The 21,644-nt window shown below is 41.4% G+C and overlaps 3 protein-coding genes across 14 annotated transcripts in view; all 3 read left to right on the forward strand.

The window, feature by feature from the left end:
• The window catches only part of LOC131691432 (beta-arrestin-1), a 253,193-nt gene that overhangs the window by 33,404 nt on the left and 198,145 nt on the right, over window positions 1-21,644 (forward strand). The gene's annotated exons all lie outside the window — the stretch shown is intronic.
• LOC131687058 (uncharacterized) lies at window positions 13,704-18,470 on the forward strand. The gene is made up of 4 exons (XM_058971099.1): window positions 13,704-13,785; window positions 13,840-13,910; window positions 13,968-18,208; window positions 18,258-18,470. The coding sequence occupies exons 3-4, from the start codon at window positions 14,192-14,194 to the stop codon at window positions 18,468-18,470; spliced, it is 4,230 nt and encodes a 1,409-aa protein (XP_058827082.1). The 5' UTR covers window positions 13,704-13,785; window positions 13,840-13,910; window positions 13,968-14,191.
• LOC131691434 (uncharacterized) lies at window positions 18,878-20,713 on the forward strand. Of its 3 annotated transcripts, XM_058977826.1 has the most exons (3): window positions 18,878-20,341; window positions 20,396-20,466; window positions 20,524-20,713. In XM_058977826.1, the coding sequence occupies exon 1, from the start codon at window positions 18,977-18,979 to the stop codon at window positions 20,063-20,065; it is 1,089 nt and encodes a 362-aa protein (XP_058833809.1). In that variant the 5' UTR covers window positions 18,878-18,976; the 3' UTR covers window positions 20,066-20,341; window positions 20,396-20,466; window positions 20,524-20,713. The 3 variants fall into 3 exon arrangements, with proteins under 3 accessions (XP_058833809.1, XP_058833808.1, XP_058833807.1); XM_058977825.1 differs by having other exon boundaries at window positions 18,878-20,466; XM_058977824.1 differs by having other exon boundaries at window positions 20,396-20,713.

Below are 21,644 nucleotides of genomic sequence, written 5' to 3' on the forward strand. Positions count from 1 at the left end.
GTCATCGATATTTGTGTTTTGTTTTATAGGATAAGGCAGGCAGGCTGCAATTTTGCCACATAATCACCATTGAACATCCTAGTAATAAATGTTTTCATCTACGCTTTGTGACTTGTTTCAGTTTTTCGTATTACGCCATGAAACTTTCAAAGAATAAGTACACGGTGACAGATTGTGTAGACAGATCTCGATTGTGTCATTATTTTTTTTCCCTGATCAAGCGTTATCGGTACTGAGTGCCTGATATGATGGAACTGAATAAAAGTGAATTAAATTAACCATTTTCTTTGATCTCCAGACAATTCTCACTACATCTAAGGTACTATCCCTTGTAATTCGCGTTGTTTGTTCGGGCGGTAGTAGAAAATAGACTGAGTACAGTGACTCAATGCAGTGAGGACACTTGATCCTTGGGGATATTTGATTCCTTGGCCATATCTCCTAATTTATACGCATAAAGTTATCACAATACAAAAAGAAAATCAAGTATTTGGTCGATAATGATGTTTAAAAAACAAATCTGATGTATTACATTTGGTTTGGAAAAGTTGTATAATATTTTAGAAAATATGTGTTTGAATCCATCTCGAAGATCTTTTCACAAATTTTTGAACGGTTGTATAAGATCGTCGAACTAATTATTTATAAATGTTTTCAAGTACGGTTACTATCTAAGGGCCTTTGCCTAGAAAAACACGTATTCCGAATAAAAATTTTCACTACGAATGCAAAAAAATTAAATTTTGTTCATCTCATACAACAGGTATTTTTGATCCCTGTAACACTGGGTATTCTTGATCCCTATCATTAGTTCTCTCCAACACTTCCGAAATGTATAGAAATAGCAAAATATCATTTTCATAACGTACCTGACACTATTAATCGATCTAAAATGTTTTTTCCGTGAACAAACGATAGTATAAGTTATTGAAGGTTGAAAAAGCCAGTTAAACAGCATTGATTTACCGCAAATACTTGTTTCGACTTTCTACTGTGGTTAAAGTTTGTCGTGCATCTAAAAAGGTAGTCTTATTTAATTTGTCAGGATAGGTGGTTAGCTGAACTTTCGTATCTATAGGTCATAGTGGGCTTTGTTTCTTTAGCTCTAGTAGGCGGGGATCAAGTTACCACACGATTTTACAAAAACCTCGTTTTGGCATGATTTTCAAAACTGTTCATATTACTGACAGGACATAGTTTACCGATTTACACATTATTCATAGCTCTTACGATTCGAATTAACTACAAGATGGCGAATTTTGCAATTGAAATTTTTATTTCATTAAAAAGTTATAAGTGACAAACAAAAGTGGAATCAAGCGTACCCACTCTCCCCTATCGTAATAGCTCGCTTGAACATATTTCTCTCCCCCAAGTTGATGAGTATGACGGTATTACAAACATCATGCAGCATATTTCATACATCAGTTTTAAAGAACCTCTGACAGGCAATAGCTTCAAGGTGGTTATTGCATTACGCCTCGATAGTGGTGCATTGAGGAGAACGAGAGGGCTTATGGACCTTTTTATGTTTTGTGTTTTTTTCATACTCTGCACCAACCTGAACCAACGATCAATAACTAGCCTGTGTGCGCTCGCGTGTTCGACTGGCGGGTCGACGTAGATTGGCTTTGGTTATAATAAAAAAATGACCGTCATGTTCACTAAACAATGCGTCCCATGGCGACGTGACCGTATGGGGATCATCACTCAGTACGTCATCATACAAATGCTTAAGACCTTCGTGATTATCCACGCACACCAATGCCCGCGGTCACAGACATGAAAACACCCCGATGATTAAGTGAATGTTTTAGCACTAATAACTTAATAAACGCGATCTCAAGTGGGAGCCTACAAACGCCCGTTTGCGCTATAATGCATCGGCCACGTCCGGACATCTCTACCTTCGGTCTTAGCAGCCTAGGTAGACACCTTCACTTTAACCCCAAAAAATTGTGCTCATATTCTCTAGACAACACGTTCCATGGTGAAATGACCGAGAACTCTAGTAATATGGAAAAACCTAGTTTCTTCTAGCATTTGAACCATACAATAAAATTTAAGTGATCATTCAAGAATATGCGAATGGCCACATGGCTATAAAATCGAATTTATGCACGCAAAGTTACATAGACGCTAGCTCACGCTACAAACACGTTACCATACAAACTCTCGAGTCCTTCACGATAATCCACGCACACCTACGCTCGCGATCTCACAAAAAGGATAACGCTCCGATGACTAAGTGAACGTTTTAGCACTTATGAATTTACAAGCACGGTCTCAAGAGTGAACCTACAAACACCCGTGTTCGCGCGATCATGAGTCGGTTACATCCGGAAGCCCCTATTCTTGACCCTAACAGCTTGGGTCCATGGTTTCAGTTGGCGCAATAAAAAATGACCCTCATATCAGTAAACACGTTCCATGGTGACATAACCGGGTCATTTGGAGGAAATCTCTCTTCTTAGATTTGAACAGTATACGGAAAATCTAATAGCAGTTTCACTATCCGCGCGCGATCAGCCAAGAACACACGCAAATATGCAAATGGGAACACGGTTATAAAATCGAATTTATTCACGCGAAGTAACATACACGCGACATACAAACGCCCACGCAATCGAACACGTCAACGTACAAACGCTCGAGCCCTTCGCGATGATACACGCGATTGTGAAGTCCCTTTGCCCGCACATATCTGAAGCGTACAGTGAATATCACATTCAGAATCACTGCCTGCTGCAATTAGCCTTAAGCAGCGTTTCAGTTGGTGATATTTCTCGTCTCCTCTGCAGTTGTAGTGAGTGATGCTGACGAGTAGCCCTTCCGAGAACCTAGCTCTACAGTTCCAGTTTGTTTTGGAAAAAAAATCTAAAGTCTTTTCATAACCAAAATTGCATTTTTGCATTTTTGTATCACGGGAAACTACTTAACAACTTTGTTTAATTTGTTACAATTTGTGGAGAAATTTTAATTGTTCCGGGACTACTGTCCTCCAAAGATCCGTACGGTTGGTATGCTTAATTATGAGTTAAGATTTGGCTTCCTGAGAGTGCAAGAATATGAACCATTGTTTGATGACAATTTAAAAGACCGTCTGTGCATAATAGATAAGCTGTTGACCACAATTCGCAATAAAATGGACGATAAATCGAATTTCGACATTTAATATGAGATCCTCATAGTAAACCGTTAGATATGGGATGTAGAATGTCCTATACTACATTACGATGGTTCAAAATTGGTGAGCTGATTGGTCTACGGACTAACAATTAAAGAAACATCAGCAATGGATTTCTAACATACACATGTTTAGAAATCTGCAGGAAAGGGAATTACACACAGGCGAAATCGTAAGTTTTTCAGACAGCCTGAAAGCTTGGCCACCCGAGCAAACGAAAATCCCATAATACCCCTATGGTCATGGAGTTTGACATGGGTGTTTCAAATGGGTTCAAGCCATGAAAACACCATCACCATGGTCCGGTAGATTCCATATAAAATACCATATGTTGGTGTATTTATGGGTTATTGAGACCATTTTATGGTGTCTTGGTGGTTGTGAATTTTATCACGGACCATGTTTACGGTCTTTTCAAGGGGCTAATTGGTGTTTGAACCCATGAGTATTTGCTCGGGCATACGTTGTTCGAAAGTGCATCACAAAAAACGAAGAATTAGAAAAATGCAACCGTATATTATGAGTAACCATGGAACGCTAAATAAAGACCAAATGAAAGCTGCCAAAATCCAACTAGATCCATCTACCTATCATTTAAAGGGAGTTCTTAATATAATTTTCTAATGCATTTAATCTAATCTAATTTCTAATGCAAGTTTTCTTTTCTGTATCTTTTTCAGGTAAGCAAACAAATTCGGTGGTCAACGAAACATTCCCAGGTAGTTGAAACCATATCATTCAAATATAGTAGTTAATAAAATCATTCCGTGCTTACCGTTCAGTAAAACATTCATCTGATTGTTTTTACGAAGAGTAGGTTTTTTTCAGATGAATATTCAATGTATGGATCTAGCCATGCGGCAAATGTGAACTGCCACATTCGAAGGTTTTTTTGTGAAGTCCCAGAACAGCAGTAGCAAACACTGTCTCCTGTTGTGATCCGTCTGGATCCCGGGAAACAAAGATACTATTATATTAGCTTCCGCATTCCTGTGTCTCCAACCAACCTAAACTACTTCACTTGACAAAATTTCCCTTAAAGGCCAAATGGATGTCGAAATAATATGAACGCATTGACTGGAGTACCTTTGTGATCTTCCAGGCCAAGAGATACCAAGATCCCTGATGTAACGATATTTAGAAGTGACCAAAATATCAAAAATTCGCCCTGACAAGCTTAGGATGGTGGTAATCATTCTAAATCAAACAAATGATATTGCTAACTAAGGAGCCGTGTCGCGAAGGAGCACCGCGTCTACGTATCTGCAAATGAAGTCGTGATCAATAGTGTGGTTACTGATTCGAATTTTAATTTTGTGGCTCTGCTGAAGCACGGGGTGTGCTGTTTGAACCCATTCCCTGCGCGTAATGCCACCACCAGGCATGGCGTGTGCAATTGTATCGTAATAGATTGCTTGGATGTATTCGAACTGGTTCTTGTATTTTTTTTATTCAGTTCGTTAATTGATAGGCAGGTTCTTGTATTTAACGAACAAGGCAGTGATTTAGCCGTATTTTGATGTATAAAACATTACAACTTATTCAGCTATCATGTCGTAATGATAAAAATTATGAGAAAAACACGCTTTTTTCGTTTGTTTCGTGCGGTGAATGGGTTAAGGGCCCCATGCTTCAGCCAGTTAAGGCAGTGGACTGTAAACGATCACATTCAGCATCAGTCGCAGCTAACATGAATAAGCCCTACGCCAACACAGACTCATATCGGGTGCGCGCCCCGGGTCTGCTTCATCTAATTATATCCTTATTGACACGGTGCTTTATCTAATTATATCCTTATTGACAAGGTGCGTAGCTTATCGAGAGTCATAAACTGGATCAATTACAAACAAATCAGACACACCGTCACTTATTGTAGCAATAAGGTTCGTTGCGGAAAATTCTGTGAGCAGGCATCCAAATTCTCACTCACTCATGCGAGAGGGACCTTATCTGATGTCTAACTTCTCCTCTTTTTCGGATTATTTCTTTCTCACCGGAGAAAATGATAAGATTTTATTTTTGTGGGAAACAACAAAAGTGTTCAAATATACACATCATTTCCAAGAAAATCGACAAAGCAGTAGGATGGACTTGTTTTGTCGTGCTTTAGAATAGCGCCAGCAAGGCAGCGAGCGCAAAAAGGATACCGTGATAAACTCATTCTCCGGCGTATTTATTTATTTGAAATCATTTACTCCAATGAGTTATAAATGCAAAGCCTGGCGGAGAGAATTACGGAGGTGATATTTGTTAAAGGGATGTAGAAACGCGTCTCTACTTTGGGGAAAGTCCACGTGATCTATTAATATACCCTACGGGGACGCTCTAAACGATCCTTTGGAGAAATTCTGAAGAGTTATGCCACCTGTACCATGAATATGTCTACTCTCTTGTCTACTAACTAATGCGTGAGGGGCAGGAGATTCCGCCAGCCAGTCCTAGGCACAGATCAACACCTTCACTTTGGTACTGGCGTTCCGACATGGGAGCAGGAACTTAGTGGATCGATTCTTGACTGAGACACTTTAACCTTCCGACACGGCCTCTAGGCTAGTTTGTCCGAAAAAAGATTATAGGCTGTTATCATCCTTCTGGACATCAGCCAGCATCCGACTCGTTAGTGACATTAGATGGATTGAAGCCGGACGATTGACTCTCTAAACTGTTGTCCAACACAACACCCGAAAGGAAACATCAACGCGAGATCACGTATGCTTCTTGGCCTGGCGGACGATATCGGCGTTGATCGCAGAGTAGTGGAAGAGCAATTAGGGGAAGAGGGTTAAAAGGGGACTAGAGAATCGGACTGACTTTAAACTCTGACAAAGACAAAGTACATGGTAGCTGGTAGAGAGCGAGACAATCCGAACGATGTTGGTTCTGAGGTGGAAATCGATGGTGTACGGTACGAGGTTGTCGACGAATTGCTATATTTTGGAACACTACTCTACTACTGACATGTGATAACAATATTTGCCACGAGGTAGAAAGGTGCGTTGGGGCTGCGAATAGAATTTTCTATGGTTTACGTAGTCAGCCTACATACGCGCACAAAACTTGCATTGTACAAATCACCGATACTCCCTATTGCTCTGCACGGCCTTGAGACATGGGCGTTAGAGGAACCAAACTATCGAGTGCTTGGCGTGTTCAAGAGATCAATTTTGCGTTCAATACTCGGCGGCCTAGGAAGACTGATAGAACACGGCAGATTACATTGAGCTGGACCTGTAACGCAAATGCTGGAAGAGAGAACAGCTGTAGTTATGCTCAGCAGAGAGCCTGGAAGAGGTCGTCCAATTTTCGGCGGATCCCGCACTAGCTGGCTGTGTGCAATTGAGGAAGATGCGCGTGCGGCGGCTTTCAAGGAGGCTGGAGACTGTCGACCCAAGAACGAGTGACCTAGAAACCTTAAATACATTCGATCGTGATTCGGAGTAGCCAGCTTGTTTGACTATGATGATGATCAGAAGCAAAAAGAAATTATCACCGACGAACTCTTTATTGTGATAATCAATCGTTACTGTCTGTCGATTCACTAATTATGTCGCCATCAAGAACACATCAGACAGATAATCAAGAACACATCAGATAGATAAATTCCGGGAATACAACTTGCAGATACATCATCTGTTTATTGATTTCAAAGCGGCGTACGATTCAGTGAAAAGAAACGAGTTATGGCAGATAATGGTAGAACATGGTTTTCCGACGAAACTGATTGGGCTGATTCGTGCAACGCTGGATGGATCGAAATCAAGTGTTCCGGTTGCGGATGAAATTTCGACGTCCTTCGTAACCTTAGACGGATTGAAGCAGGGTGATGCACTGTCAAACTTGTTGTTCAACATTGCTCTTGAAGGTGCCATCAGGAGAGCAAGTGTGCAAAGGAACGGTATCATCGTCACTCGGTCGCATATGCTCCTAGGATTTTCGGACGATATTGATATCATTGGAATCGACCGCCGTGCCATGGAAGAGGGCATTCGTGCCTTTTAAAAGGGAGACAGCAAGAATTGGTCTCACAATCAACACCAGTAAGACGAAGTACATGATAGCTGGAAGAATACGTGGGTCCAATAGCGATGTTGGTGGTGAAGTGGTGTTAGGTGGTGATAAATTTGAAGTAGTGGAAGAATTTGTGTACCTTGGAACTCTAGTGACGTGCGATAATGACGTTACCCGCGAGGTGAAAAGGCGTCTTGCAGCTGCAAATAGGGCTTTTTACGGCCTTCGTAGCCAGCTGAAGTCCCGAAGACGAAGACAAAATTCGCGTTGTACAACACATTGATAATTCCGGTTGCCTTGTACGGCCATGAAACGTGGCCGTTAAAGGAAGTTGATCGTAGTGCGTTCGGTGTCTTCGAACGTAAGGTGTTGCGAACAATACACGGCACTAAAGAAGAAAATGGCATATGGCGGCGTCGCATGAATCACGAGTTATACCAAGTATATAAGGGAGTGAATATTGTCAAGCTAATAAAAAACGGCAGGCTGCGGTGGGCTGATCGTGTGGCACGAATGCCGGAAGAACGACAGGCGAAGATAGTATTCAGTAGAGAACCTGGAAGAGGCCGATGACTCCGTGGCAGGTCACGTACACGATGGCTGTTTGCAGTGAAAGAGGACCTAAAAGCACTCAATGTCCAGGGTGACTGGAAGAGATTGGCCCAGGACCGGGTCCAGCGGAAGAGAATTCTAGAGAAAATTTTCAATAGGACGTAAGTAACATTGAGAGCCTCCCTTTGTTTACTTTCTCTTTCGTTTATCACGACGTCATTACAACACTTTGCACTAATTTTCCAGTACATATCGAAAGCCGACGGTTTTTACTAGAATATTATGCAAAGAGTAGAGTAGTAAATGTTGAAATGGCCGAGTAATGAACAGAAGAGAAAGACCCCAAAAAGAATCTCATTGTTACTTACGTCCTATTGAAAATTTTCTCTAGAATTCTTCACTCGGCGTAGATTCAACGAAGCGAATTGTTGCCCATCAAGTATCAAGTAAGTAACGCGGGAAGCGTCTTGAAAACTGCCGAGTAAAACTTGCAAACTGATATATGCATGCCAGATTTCCAGTGATAGTAGGTTCTTTTTTGGCCATCTAATCATCTTTTACGATTTTCTATCATCTGAGCTATTGAGTGAATGTAAAAATAATCAATTAGGAATCAATCAGTACTCGAAATGTATTTAAAAGTTCAACCTCTCAAAACAATCCATGTTAAATAATTTTTTGGGAACTAGTGAAATGTTCCACAATTTTACAATTTTGTTAACTAGCTCACGATCACATTAAATATAACGTGAATCAGTGACGTATTGTGTATGTGTATTCTCCGCACGTACAAATATTTTATTTCGAAGAGAAACACATCAACTTTATCTTTACAACGTTGAGGTCTTTTGAGCACAACACACGGGGACTTTCTGAAAAAAAACCTTATCGTGCTTTAGCTGAATACGGTTGGCTTTCGAGGAATTAATAATTTGGCGATGACCTCCGTCATGTTGACGCAAAATGTCTTTAAAAAAGATTACACTTGAGGTAATTTTTTTTAACCTCAAAAGCGGTATATACCTACTTAATTTTTATAACTTTAAACCTGATTTACTAATTCCTATAAAAAATTTATCTTTTGCAAAAGAATAATGACTATCACCTATTCAAAGACATTTGTCACAACTCGACATCATCATCCAGGTGTATATGCAATGCATAGCAGTAACACGACAGTCTCTACTTATCCCTGCATGTTCACAGGAAATTGACTGAAGGAGGAAACTGGTGGTAGGCGACGGTACAGACATGGTCTAATGAAATTCAGTAGACTTGAGCCTATATCCAATGCAAACAAGCCGAACAACAATTGACCGTGTTGTCTCGCAGCACAAGTCGTCAGAACAGAACTGCATCATCAGCTCCGACAGAAGACCGGCTGAGGTGTCGTGTGGGGAACGAATATTTCATGCCCTCCTCCACTCCAAGTCCATATCCTCTGAAGCCGGTCTGATAACACGCTAAACAGGTTGATACTGTCATGAGGAGTCGATTTTACGATATGCCCGGCATGTCGTGGCGGACAGTGCGGCGAGGCGGGGGTCATTACCGCTTATAGAATGCAGATCATGTGAGAAGATTGTTGATAGGAAAATACTTGAAATCTGATCCAGTAAGTTCCATCGTTAACGAGAGTTTTGCCAGAGCGCACGAAACTCAAGGTTTACCGTTTTCCATCAGTTCACACTCCGTTCTATATTAGGAATGTTACCTTTACCCGCGCAGAGTAGGAATTTAGACCTCCGGCGGTGCTGTTCGTTATGGGCTAGAATGCAAACACTTTCGGTTTCAGCTCGTCACTAGGTCTTCGAGCCATACAGTGTTTTAGAATCGATTCATCGAAACCCGTTAAGGCTTTAGTGCTCGATATGGATGAATTCCATAAAAGGAATGCTCGCCGCAATAGAACAAACGTTTCGCAGCAGTAAAAAACCTCGCCTCAGATTTCGTTAACAATTTTAATTACCTTGATGTGTATAAATATATACACTGCTTAGGGAATAAATTTACACTAATATTGCGCTTTGATCTGCTGTGTATCGTCGCTCTCCATATTTATTACCAAGGCGAGAATCTTGCGTTGTACTTGATCAGCAATTTTTGTAAATTTGAGTTTGTTTGCCGTGCAAACACGCGATCCGTTCCGAGGTACCTTCTCAGTTTTTTGCCACTCGGTTCGTCGATTTAGCTTAGTCGTGAAAAGAAGCTACAGGTAGATGTGTGATGTTTTGTGGCGCCTAGACGGAAATTGGAAACTGGCACCGTCGGCTCTAACTGCCACCCAACGGCGCTATTTCGTGCACAGACAGAGGAATTCCAAGAATCCAGTGGAGTCGCGAAGACGCACACTGCTCGTGTGTATTTTGGATTCGACGTATATTTTCCTGGTATGTACCTTCTTATTGTGAATGTGAGAAATAAAGCGCACCGCCTTTGCTCGTCAGATTTAGCAAAACGCTTGTTATTTTTTTCATTCGATTTCGTTCCATACGCTTCACATATTTAACACTCACGCGTTTCTGTTCATTAGCATTTAACGAACTGAATCTACGGGCTCTGGAAACGATTTAGCTAGTCACAATAATTGTCACATGTTTCACAAAGCCGATCGACGTGCATGAGCTTGTTATATGAAATCCGCTTTAGGCGCGTGTGAGCTTTGAATTCTTTTCATGCTATCTAGAATGGAATATAATCCTCCCGGTGGAACATCCAAGATTTTGCTACATAGAAACTGAGTTGCAATAAAAATTAAAGGAAAACCAAAGACAGTAACGAAAAATGATGCACTCGTAGCTAGTTAAAGTTAGTTTTGTGTTTCAAAAACACAAAATGGACACAATTGACTGCTTTTTTTAATTGAACAACTCTCGTAAAAAGATTAGTTTGAATATTTTTCTAATCTTCAGTATACGTGTATCGGGTCAGCCACATTTCGGCCGATTGCTTCTACCGTTTACGAGTAAGTCGATCGAAACATTATATGGAAGCACTGCACAGTGGTCCAGGAAGCGAAATTAGCGGGAAAAAATTGTTAACGCATTCATCTTTAGGTTTAGAGATTTGGTGTCTTAGAAACATTTATTGTGCGTGACAAACTGCATCTTTTGGCTGAAATGGTTTTAGGGTGGTGCTTAAAATGTCAAAGTTGTAGACATTATTTCATATTATAGTTCAGAGAGAATGATACTTTCTTCTGCAATATTCTAGAACAATCAATTATGAGCAACTTTGTTGAAGATACTAACTTTGTATTTCAAACCGTTTTCATTTTATAGTGAGTTCCATATTATAACTTAGGGTGTCTCTCAAAAAAGCAGTTTTCTCCGTACAGTTTTTTAAGTTGATTTTTCTCACAAAAGTACTCTTCAGTGTACTTTCAGAGCATGTTTAGAGGCAACTTTTGCTGAAGAAAGAAATGTCTTTCTCAAATAAATCAAATTTAAGTAAAAGCATGTTTGCGTATAATCCTACAGCGCTCATATTAAAAAATATTTGTTTTACGCGGATTCTGTGAATTCTTATAAAGACTTTTCAAGGATCACATACATTTGCAGGCTTTTCAGAATGCAGATAGGGTAAAGACCACCAATCACTAATGACTTGACCTATAATTTGCTTCCAATTATTGCCAAGATTTCCCAAAATCTACACAAATTTACAATCGATTTCGTTCATTTGCAGGAACGGTTTCAGCAGGTAGCAGTATCAAGATCTGCAATCTACTAACCTCAAACCAAAAAGCAAAATTGACCTTCATATAACAGTATTGTTCAAGTAAAAAAAAATCTGATATCCTTCTGTTACATAAACTCAACATAGTTTTTAATATTTTCAAATGAAATAAGAGAATCATTCAAGTACTTTAAAACGACTGTCGTAGATTTGGTAGACCACTCTGCAAAGCGCCTAATTGAGTACATCAAGTGCAATACTGAAACCCAGAAACTAAGCATGATTTTGATTATCAAATGGGGAACTGATGAGAGCTCGACTCATTGCAGCTAATATGTTTAGTAACGATTTCCAGTATCACACACAATAGCAGTAATCTTTAAAAGACGCGCTTATTGTGGTTTTTAAATCATCATACTAATCTTCTACTACAAAAATTAATGGGTATGATCAAAGATTCATCGACGAAGATGAAAACAGAGAATTGCGCGAATGCAACAATTCCTATATACAGTATGTAAAAAATTAAAGACACCCCTTTATCGTTTCAGTAGTTTTGGTCATAGGAAAGGTTTGTTGTATTGTACGATGAGCATTCTTTTAAAATTTTTGATTTACCGTTTCACAGCCAACAAATAAAAAACTAAATAAGTTTGTCGTCGTAATAAAGTGTGGCAGTCTAGTAGTGGTAATGGGATTAAATAGAAAAGAACGAGGGTGACTTTAATTATTTTACATACTGTATACTTAGGCTTCTTTATGTAGGGGATGCGCGCATAAAAAACCGCCTAAAAAGACTTCAGTGTACATTAGCATTTTCGATAGCTCCATTATGTTTGTTGGTGGTATGGCAGGGTGGAAGTAAGAGGAAAGCGATTCTAGTTTCTATTGCACTCGTATACAAGTTATTTAATATACTGGTTCTCATGAATAAAGCAAATATATTGACCCTAACGCATTGATCAAAATCTATATGCATTTCAACGATAGGTCGAGTAATTAATGATAGAGTGCGCCACCCTAACGAGTGAGCCCAAAACAGGGTCATCACCCTATTTGCAATATGAAAAGCCTGCAAATGTATGTGATCCTTGAAAAGTCTTGACAAGAATTCACAGAATACGCGTAAAACAAATATTTTTTTAATATGAGTGCTGCACAGAGGAGTAACTAGAACAAATTCTTGGCCAACACCCAAAATATTTTTTTTTTCGATTTTTAAATTAGTTATATTTTTTTTACATACCTAAAAGCATACTGCATAATGTGGCAAAATAAAGAGTATGTCAAAAATTGCGAAAGAATTTTTGCATGGATGCAAAATAGTGATATTTTAAGGGGTTTTTAATCATTTTTTGTTATGCATCCAGCAAAATCGCTTTCATATGATGATGACTGTGTTAAATAAGACAATATTATAACAAACGTAGTTGAACATAACTATTTGTATAACCTCAGCTTAAAAATAACTGAAAAAAACAGTTTTGCTGTATATTGGACCAGCTTTAAAAAAACCTTTTTTTAACATTTTATTCCTAATTTGAATGTGAAAAAGTTACATGATACGGCACGATCCGGCAATGTTGCTGAAACAACATTACAAAACAAGATTCTGGCTATCTAAAAAAACATTAAATCTCTTCCGATCTTGTCCGATCCACAAATTCCAAACCATTTGAAAATATTGATATTTATACTAATTTGAGGTACGCCGAAACGCTGTAGGGCCAAATACTATGTTTGGCAAAATGTATATGTCTATTTTTAGTTCATATTAATGTAAAATAACAGCAATAGCCGCTGTGACGTCCCTCGGACGAGCGCACCTACTGTCGCACTACTCTGGTGGTCGACATCGATATTGCCGATCGATCGACGCGAGAAGTGTCAGAGAAACGGAAAGAAGGAGGAAGATAAAAGGAAAAAAGAAGTTATATAGGGTGATGAGCCTATTTTCACCATACTAAGCAAGGTGCCTCACTAATTCGGTAATTTCTTGCCTTACAATCAATGGAATGCGTAAAAATTGACATGGACCGCTCTGCTTCGTTGTTAAGAACCAATATAATAACACAAGTGCGTTGAAAACAGCAAAATTTTCGTGTTTGAGCACAATGAAAACTCGAATCGAGTGCCCCTATTGTTGCGCTACCATTTGACTCAATGCGTTGAACAAAGATGGCAGACACTGCTCTAACCAACAGCTTCAAATGGGTAGGGTGATAATAGAAACATGGCGCAAATAGGCTCATCACCCTAGAGTGGTCACATGCAGTGCTGTGCTGATCGGAGCATCGATTAAAATTATTATTAATCTCGTTGTTATGAATTATTTAAAACTAGTTTAGCCTAAAGATCAGGTAGTAGATGAACTTACCAACTACAATTTATAAACTAAAAGCATTATTTCTTAGACTATATATACAACTTAAAGCTAAAGGTAAACCTAACCTAAAAGCTATTTAAGTTACTTACAAAACTACAGGTAAAATTATATAACTAATCTAAAAAATACAGAAATAATAATGAAATGTACGCATAGACAGACATCACGATCAAGGCCAGGATCCACGATCGTTGGGAAACATAGAGCGGGAAGATTGACTAAACGTGAGTAAATATTATACACATTGAACTATATTTAGAGCAAACTGTATTTTCGCAGGATATAAAAATATCTAAATACACGGATATTAGTGCATCTCGGAAAATTGTCTTCGTTCCCTCCGAAACCGAACAACTTTTTATATCGTTTACCAACGAGCGATGTCGGATCCCGGTATGGATGCTGCTAGCAAAGCCAAAGGCACCTCTGGTGCGGTTGTCGTAACGTCCACCCCCACGTCTGTACACCTTTCGGACACAGAGCATAAGACCAAACCGTCGGTTAATAGCTGTACATTGTGTAATAAGCCGGATGACGATCATATGGTGCAGTGCGATACGTGTGATGTGTGGAATCATTTCTCATGTGCGGGTGTTTCTGAGAACGTCGAGGAGTGCAGCTGGATATGCTTGAAATGCGCTACCGTGAAAGCAAAGAAAGGCACCAAGTCTCGACGAAAGAACACCTCGAAGCAGAAATTGACGAAAACGTCACGGAAAACAACAGTTCGGGCAACAACTGCAAAGACGGCGAAGAAGGTAACCTCTAAGGCGGAGCGGAAAAGTAATGTTGGTGGTGCGGATGCGAAAGGCGAAAATGTTCCAGTCGTAGAAACCATAAGCAAAGATTTGGAGAAGCCGACGAAAAGTCGGACGTTGAGTAGAGCGGACTCAGTGACATCGGCAGCGTCGCGAAAATCCATCAAAGCACGTTTGGATGTGGAACTGCGGAAGATTAAAGCCGAGGAAATGTTGATGCAAGAAGAGATGCGGCTTATGAGAGAGTTTTCGAAGAAGAAGTTTGATGTTTTGAAGAAGATGGCTGATTTCGATAGTAGCGACGAATCCGCAGGGGACCATCAACATGAAAAAAGCAATAAAAACAAAGTGCAAGATTGGCTAAAGCACTCTACGAAGAAGGAAGTGGAAACCGATGGCACCAGCGACAGAGAAACGTCTGAAAGTGACAGTGATTCGGATTGCGATACGGAAGTTTCATCTTGTCTACAAGCCAATGATGCAGATGGCGAAGAAGTGCAATCCGATGAAGAAAAATATGGGATTAGTGCACGATCAGTGTCAAAGCGGCGACAAGCGTTATGCAGCAACAAGCGACTTTCTAAAAGTGAGGTAGCTGCACGTAAAGTTGTTCCTCGTGAGCTGCCCAAGTTCAACGGCAATCCAGAGGAATGGCCAATGTTCCTATCAACGTACGAAGATACCACGGCTATGTGTGGGTACACAGCAGCCGAGAACATGATTCGTTTGAGAAACTGCTTGAAAGGAGATGCGTTTAATGCAGTTCGTAGTTTCTTAATGCGACCAGAAACTGTAGGAAAAGCGATCAGTGCGCTGAAGTTGCGATTCGGTAGACCGGAAACGATTATCGAGTATTTGAAGGAGAAGATTATTGCGATATCACCCATCAAATCGGATGCGATGGAAAAGCTGGTTGACTACGCCTTGGAGGTGCAAAACCTTTGTGCCATAATACAAACTTGTGGCGGAAAGGAGCATATGTGTGATACGACTCTGTTGAGGGAACTTGTCAAGAAGCTACCATCGCAAATTAAACTGGATTGGGCGCGCTACAAAAGGACTAAAACGAAGGTGACACTATCCACATTCAGTCGTTGGATATACACCCTAGCAGAAGACGTGAACGTGGTATTCGAGCCTCAGTGTCGATCTAGCAGGACTCAGGAGTCCCGAGAAATCCGGAAAGAGCGATACGTCAACACTCTCGCCGAAGTTCCTACCGAGGATGGCAGAGATATGAACCAATCCATTCTTTCTACTCAAAGCAGTCAGCCGGGAACCGAAGGAAATAAACCCTGTCCAGCATGCAGAGGGGATTGCAAATATCTGGGGAAATGCAAACGTTTCCTGGAGCTGTCATACGAAGCAAGATGGGCAACAGTTCGTGGATTTAACTTCTGCCGCAAGTGTCTTAGGCAGCATAGAGGTGGTTGCAATTCTGGGGAGTGTGGAAAGAACGGCTGTACCTTTAAGCATCACATTCTGCTCCACAAAGATTTGCTTGAAACATCTGCATCGACTAGTGTTTCTAATCAGAATGAAGAACGCAATGTTAATACGCACCAGTCCAGTACAGGCCCCGGTTCCTTCCGTTACCTGCCGGTAACACTATTTGGAAACGGGGTGCAGATGAAATGCCACGCATTCTTAGATGACGGATCAGAGTTAACGCTCATCGATCAGCAACTTGCCGAAGATCTGAAGCTCTCTGGGAAGGCCCATCCACTCTGTCTTAAGTGGACTGCAGGTACTCATCGTTACGAATCTGGTTCACACAGTGTCAACGTTGAAATAAGCGGACAGGAAGGAAAGCGAACGTTACTACAAGATGTAAGAACAGTCGAGGAATTGCAGCTACCTTTCCAGTCGTTGGATATGACTCAACTAACGGAGAAACACGGATATCTGCGTGGAGTACCTGTGGAATCTTATTCCAATGTTCGGCCGCGAATACTAATCGGTTTGAAACACGCCAATATTATGCTCGTTCGAAAAAGTCGTGAAGGCAGAATGGGTGAACCTATTGCTGTAAAAACGAACCTTGGTTGGACCGTATACGGTGGTTGGACATCAAAGAACTGCATCAATATCAGTCATACTTACCACGTCTGTAGCTGTAACCAACAAAGTGTTATACATCTAAACCAGATGGTTAAAGATTACTTTTCCCTTGAAAATTCGGTGGTCATACCGACGCAATTTGAACGACTGTCGAAGGAGGACAAACTAGCCATGTCTTTACTAGAATCCCGCACACACTTCAATGGAGAACGTTATGTAACGGGGTTGCTGTGGCGTTCTGATAAAGTTCGATTGCCAGATAACAAAACAAATGCTATTCGCCGTTGGAGATGCTTGGAGAAACGCCTGGAGAAGGATAAAGAGTTGTCGAAAATATTGGACGAAAAAATCAAGGACTACCAATCCAAAAACTACGTCCGTAAACTTTCCACAGAAGAACTCTCACGAAAGTACGAACGGGTATGGTATCTGCCCATTTTTCCGGTATACAACCCAAACAAACCTGGCAAGATCAGGATCGTGTGGGATGCTGCTGCATCAGTATATGGAACCTCCCTAAATTCGACACTCCTCACTGGTCCGGATCAGTTAGCGTCGTTGGTGGGTATCCTGTATCAGTTTCGCGAGCATCGAATTGGTCTCTGTGCCGATATATGCGAGATGTTCCACCAGGTGGGGATCATCGCCGAGGACCAGCAGTGTCAGCGCTTTCTTTGGCGCGATAGTGAAGAACATGGAGAACCAAGCACTTACGTCATGCAGGTTATGACCTTCGGGGCGAGCTTCTCCCCGGCCACAGCGCAATTTGTGAAGAACAAAAATGCCGATAGGTTCGAAGGCGAATACCCAGAAGCAGTGACGGTCATTAAGGAAGGACACTATGTGGATGATATGGTCGTAAGCGTCGAAACAGAGCAGGAAGCAGTTGCGCTGGCTGAATCAGTCCACTTTATCCACAAGCAGGGTGGATTCGAAATTCGCAATTGGGTTTCCAACTCACCGCTGGTATTAGCCAGAATGCACGAACAGCAATCAAGGGAAAAGGATCTGAACATATGTGCTGAACTGTCGAACCAGAAAATCCTCGGAATGTGGTGGGATACGCAGGACGATGTATTCAAATATAAGATCTCCTGGGCGAGATTTGAGTCAGCCTTGCTTGATGGAAGCCGCTGCCCTACTAAACGGGAGATACTTCGGACATTGATGACCATTTACGATCCTCTAGGTCTCATTGATCATTTCTTGATCCTGCTAAAAATCTTGCTTCAAGAGGTGTGGCGTGCTAATGTGGAATGGGATGTAGCTATCCCCACCAATCTGTACGAGAGATGGCGTGACTGGCTGCGTCTGCTGCCAGAGTTGGAGAAGCTGCGTATCCCGAGATGTTACCGGCAGTTTACAAAGGCGACAGAAGCTGATGCGATTCAATTGCACATTTTTGTTGATGCCAGCGAAAGTTCCATGGTAGCGGTAGTGTTTTTGCGATTTGCGAATAATGATCAGATTGAGTGCTCTTTGGTTGCAGCCAAGACACGGGTGGCGCCGTTAAAATACACATCCATTCCACGTTTGGAACTGCAGGCTGCGGTTCTTGGATGCAGACTGGCAGCTAACGTTACAAGAAGCCTTAAAATGAAGATCTCCAAAAGAACGTTCTGGACAGACTCGCGAAATGTTCTTTGTTGGTTGCGAGCCGATCACAAACGGTATAGTGCCTTCGTCGGATCGAGAGTCAGCGAAATTTTGGAGTCTACGGATATCGTCGAATGGAGATGGGTTCCAACACGATACAATGTGGCTGATGACGGGACCAGGTGGCGCGAGCATCCTGATTTATCTTCGGAAAGCAGGTGGTTTAAAGGTTCCGCATTCCTGAGGCAGGCAGAAGTGGAGTGGCCCATACTTCCACAAAAATCCCTTATCACGGATGAAGAAATGAGACCTAGTGTGCTATTGCACTTCCTAGCTCCTGAGGCGGTAATCGATGTAAACAGATTTTCCAATTGGCGACGTTTGCTTGCTGTGACAGCATACGTGTTTCGTTTCTGCGCGAACGTTCAACGTCACCGCAAAAGGGATTTATTTTGCAGTGGACCCTTATCACGGGACGAACTTCGCAGAGCGGAAGAATACCACTTTCGGCAAGCGCAACGAGATGTTTACCAAGACGAAATTGCAGTGCTGGAGACTAAAGATGCGGTGAAGCGGATTTCGAAAGCAAGCTCTCTCTACAAGCTAAGCCCATTTATAGACGACAGTGGTATCATGCGGATGCGAGGGAGAACTGGGGTGTGTGCATACCTCCACAACGATGCGAAGAATCCGGTTATACTGCCACCGAAACACTGGATCACTTCGTTAATCCTTGTGCATTACCACGAAATGTATCTACACCGTAATTACGAGGTTGTAGTTAACGAGGTACGGCAAAAATTCAGTATTTTTCGCCTGAGACAAGCACTTATATCGATTCGCAAGAACTGCCAGCGGTGTAAGAATCGCGACGTTCTTCCTCAACCGCCGGAAATGGCAGACCTACCCGCAGCCAGACTATCAGCATACACGAGACCATTCGCGCATGTAGGGGTCGATTATTTTGGACCGATTGAGGTGGCTGTAGGTCGCAGGGTCGAAAAGAGATGGGGGGTTCTGCTGACCTGTCTGACAATAAGGGCAGTGCATATAGAGATAGCCCACTCCTTGACGACAAGTTCCTGCATTATGGCTCTGAGGAATTTCACGGCACGAAGAGGTACACCTATCAGCTTCTATAGTGACAGAGGGACTAACTTCATAGGAGCCAAACGGGCGCTGCAGGACATCTACCAGACGATCGACTACAATCAGTTGATGCGTGAATTTGTCACACCAACTACTGCATGGCAGTTCAATCCACCGGCATCACCCCACATGGGCGGAAGTTGGGAGCGTCTCATCCAGTCGGTCAAACGGAACCTTGCTGAAGTTTTGAGAATGCGGAAACCCACTGACGAGGAGTTAAGAAACGCACTGACGGAGATTGAAGGGGTACTTAACACGCGCCCTCTTACTCATGTTCCTATCGAAGACGAAGCGGAGGCTGCACTAACACCCAACCACTTTCTGTTGGGTTCTTCTGATGGGTCGAAACCGTTGACCTTGCTTAATACTGACGTTTCTACAATACGTAGGGGACATCCGACTTCTCAATGGCTTGCCAACCTTTTTTGGAAGCGTTGGATCAAGGACTACCTTCCGGATATTACGCGGCGCACCAAATGGCATGAGAAGGCGAAACCTCTTCAGGTTGGTGACATTGTCGTCATCGTGGATCATGAGCATCCTAGAAACTGTTGGCCTAAAGGACGGGTCATCGGTGTAGTAACCAGTGGAGGACAAACTCGCAGAGCTACTGTGCAAACCGTGCACGGAATCTACGAAAGGCCGACTGTCAAGCTGGCGGTGCTAGACGTTAGGCGCGAGTTGGAGTAAGAGGAACCGAAGTGTACGGTTCCCATACCGGGGGGGAGTGTGACGTCCCTCGGACGAGCGCACCTACTGTCGCACTACTCTGGTGGTCGACATCGATATTGCCGATCGATCGACGCGAGAAGTGTCAGAGAAACGGAAAGAAGGAGGAAGATAAAAGGAAAAAAGAAGTTATATAGAGTGGTCACATGCAGTGCTGTGCTGATCGGAGCATCGATTAAAATTATTATTAATCTCGTTGTTATGAATTATTTAAAACTAGTTTAGCCTAAAGATCAGGTAGTAGATGAACTTACCAACTACAATTTATAAACTAAAAGCATTATTTCTTAGACTATATATACAACTTAAAGCTAAAGGTAAACCTAACCTAAAAGCTATTTAAGTTACTTACAAAACTACAGGTAAAATTATATAACTAATCTAAAAAATACAGAAATAATAATGAAATGTACGCATAGACAGACATCACGATCAAGGCCAGGATCCACGATCGTTGGGAAACATAGAGCGGGAAGATTGACTAAACGTGAGTAAATATTATACACATTGAACTATATTTAGAGCAAACTGTATTTTCGCAGGATATAAAAATATCTAAATACACGGATATTAGTGCATCTCGGAAAATTGTCTTCGTTCCCTCCGAAACCGAACAGCCGCAATAAATAGTTTTGGCCAGGATTCGACCCCAGTTGCTCCTCTGTGCGCTGTAGAATTATACGCAAAAATGCTTTCACTTAAATTTGATTTATTTGAGAAAGACAAAAAAGCGTTCTCCAATTTTTCAATATATTGTAGGCAAAAGTACATCATTTCAAATGCAATCAAAATTATCAATTTTCGTTTGCGCCCTTTTGAGATATCGACATTTGAAAAGGACGTATTTTCAAGTGAAAATTAAGTATAACTTTTGAACCAGACAAGATAAAATTTTTCTTTTTTCAGCAAAAGTTGCCTCTAATCATGCTCTAAAAGTACACTGAAGGGTACTTTTGTGAGAAAAATCATATTGTAAAACTGTACGGAGAAAAATGCTTTTTTGAGAGACACCCTAAGTTATGATATGGAACTCGCTATAAAATGAAAACGGTTTGAGATACAAAGTTAGTATCTTCAACAAAGTTGCTCATAATTGATTGTTTTAGAATATTGCAGAAGAAAGTATCATTCTCTCTGAACTATAATATGAAATAATGTCTACAACTTTGACGTTTTAAGGACTACCCTAAAACCGTTTCAACCAAAAGATGCAGTTTGTCACGCACAATAAATGTTTCTAAGACACCAAATCTCTAAACCTAAAGATGAATGCGTTAACAATTGTTTCCCGCTAATTTCGCTTCCTGGACCACTGTGCACTGCACTTTGAAAAGGTTTTGTTCAAGTAAGTGAATATTTTTGTCCTTTTCGATTCTTTCGGAAATTACCATTTCGACGCTCGTGTTTTTCCACAGCGTCATATCTCAACATAAGCTAATTTTTGAGAGCACTCTGAACCAAAAACATCAGCTAAGGCTACTATCTTCCTAGAACACCCCCCGAAGCAGGGGAAGGAGAAGCAGGTTGGAGTGGAGAACAC

The sequence above is a fragment of the Topomyia yanbarensis genome, chromosome 3, assembly GCF_030247195.1.
Source record: "Topomyia yanbarensis strain Yona2022 chromosome 3, ASM3024719v1, whole genome shotgun sequence".
NCBI lineage: Eukaryota > Metazoa > Arthropoda > Insecta > Diptera > Culicidae > Topomyia > Topomyia yanbarensis.

What these genes read in the sequence shown, in the direction of transcription:
- LOC131687058 (XM_058971099.1), top strand. Translation starts at nt 14,192, where the DNA reads ATGTCGGATCCCGGTATGGATGCTGCTAGCAAAGCCAAAGGCACCTCT. An exon ending in GATGCAGACTGGCAGCTAAC is followed by an intron (nt 18,209 to 18,257) that starts GTTACAAGAAGC and finishes CGTTCTGGACAG; the next exon opens with ACTCGCGAAATGTTCTTTGT.
- LOC131691434 (XM_058977825.1), top strand. Translation starts at nt 18,977, where the DNA reads ATGTATCTACACCGTAATTACGAGGTTGTAGTTAACGAGGTACGGCAA.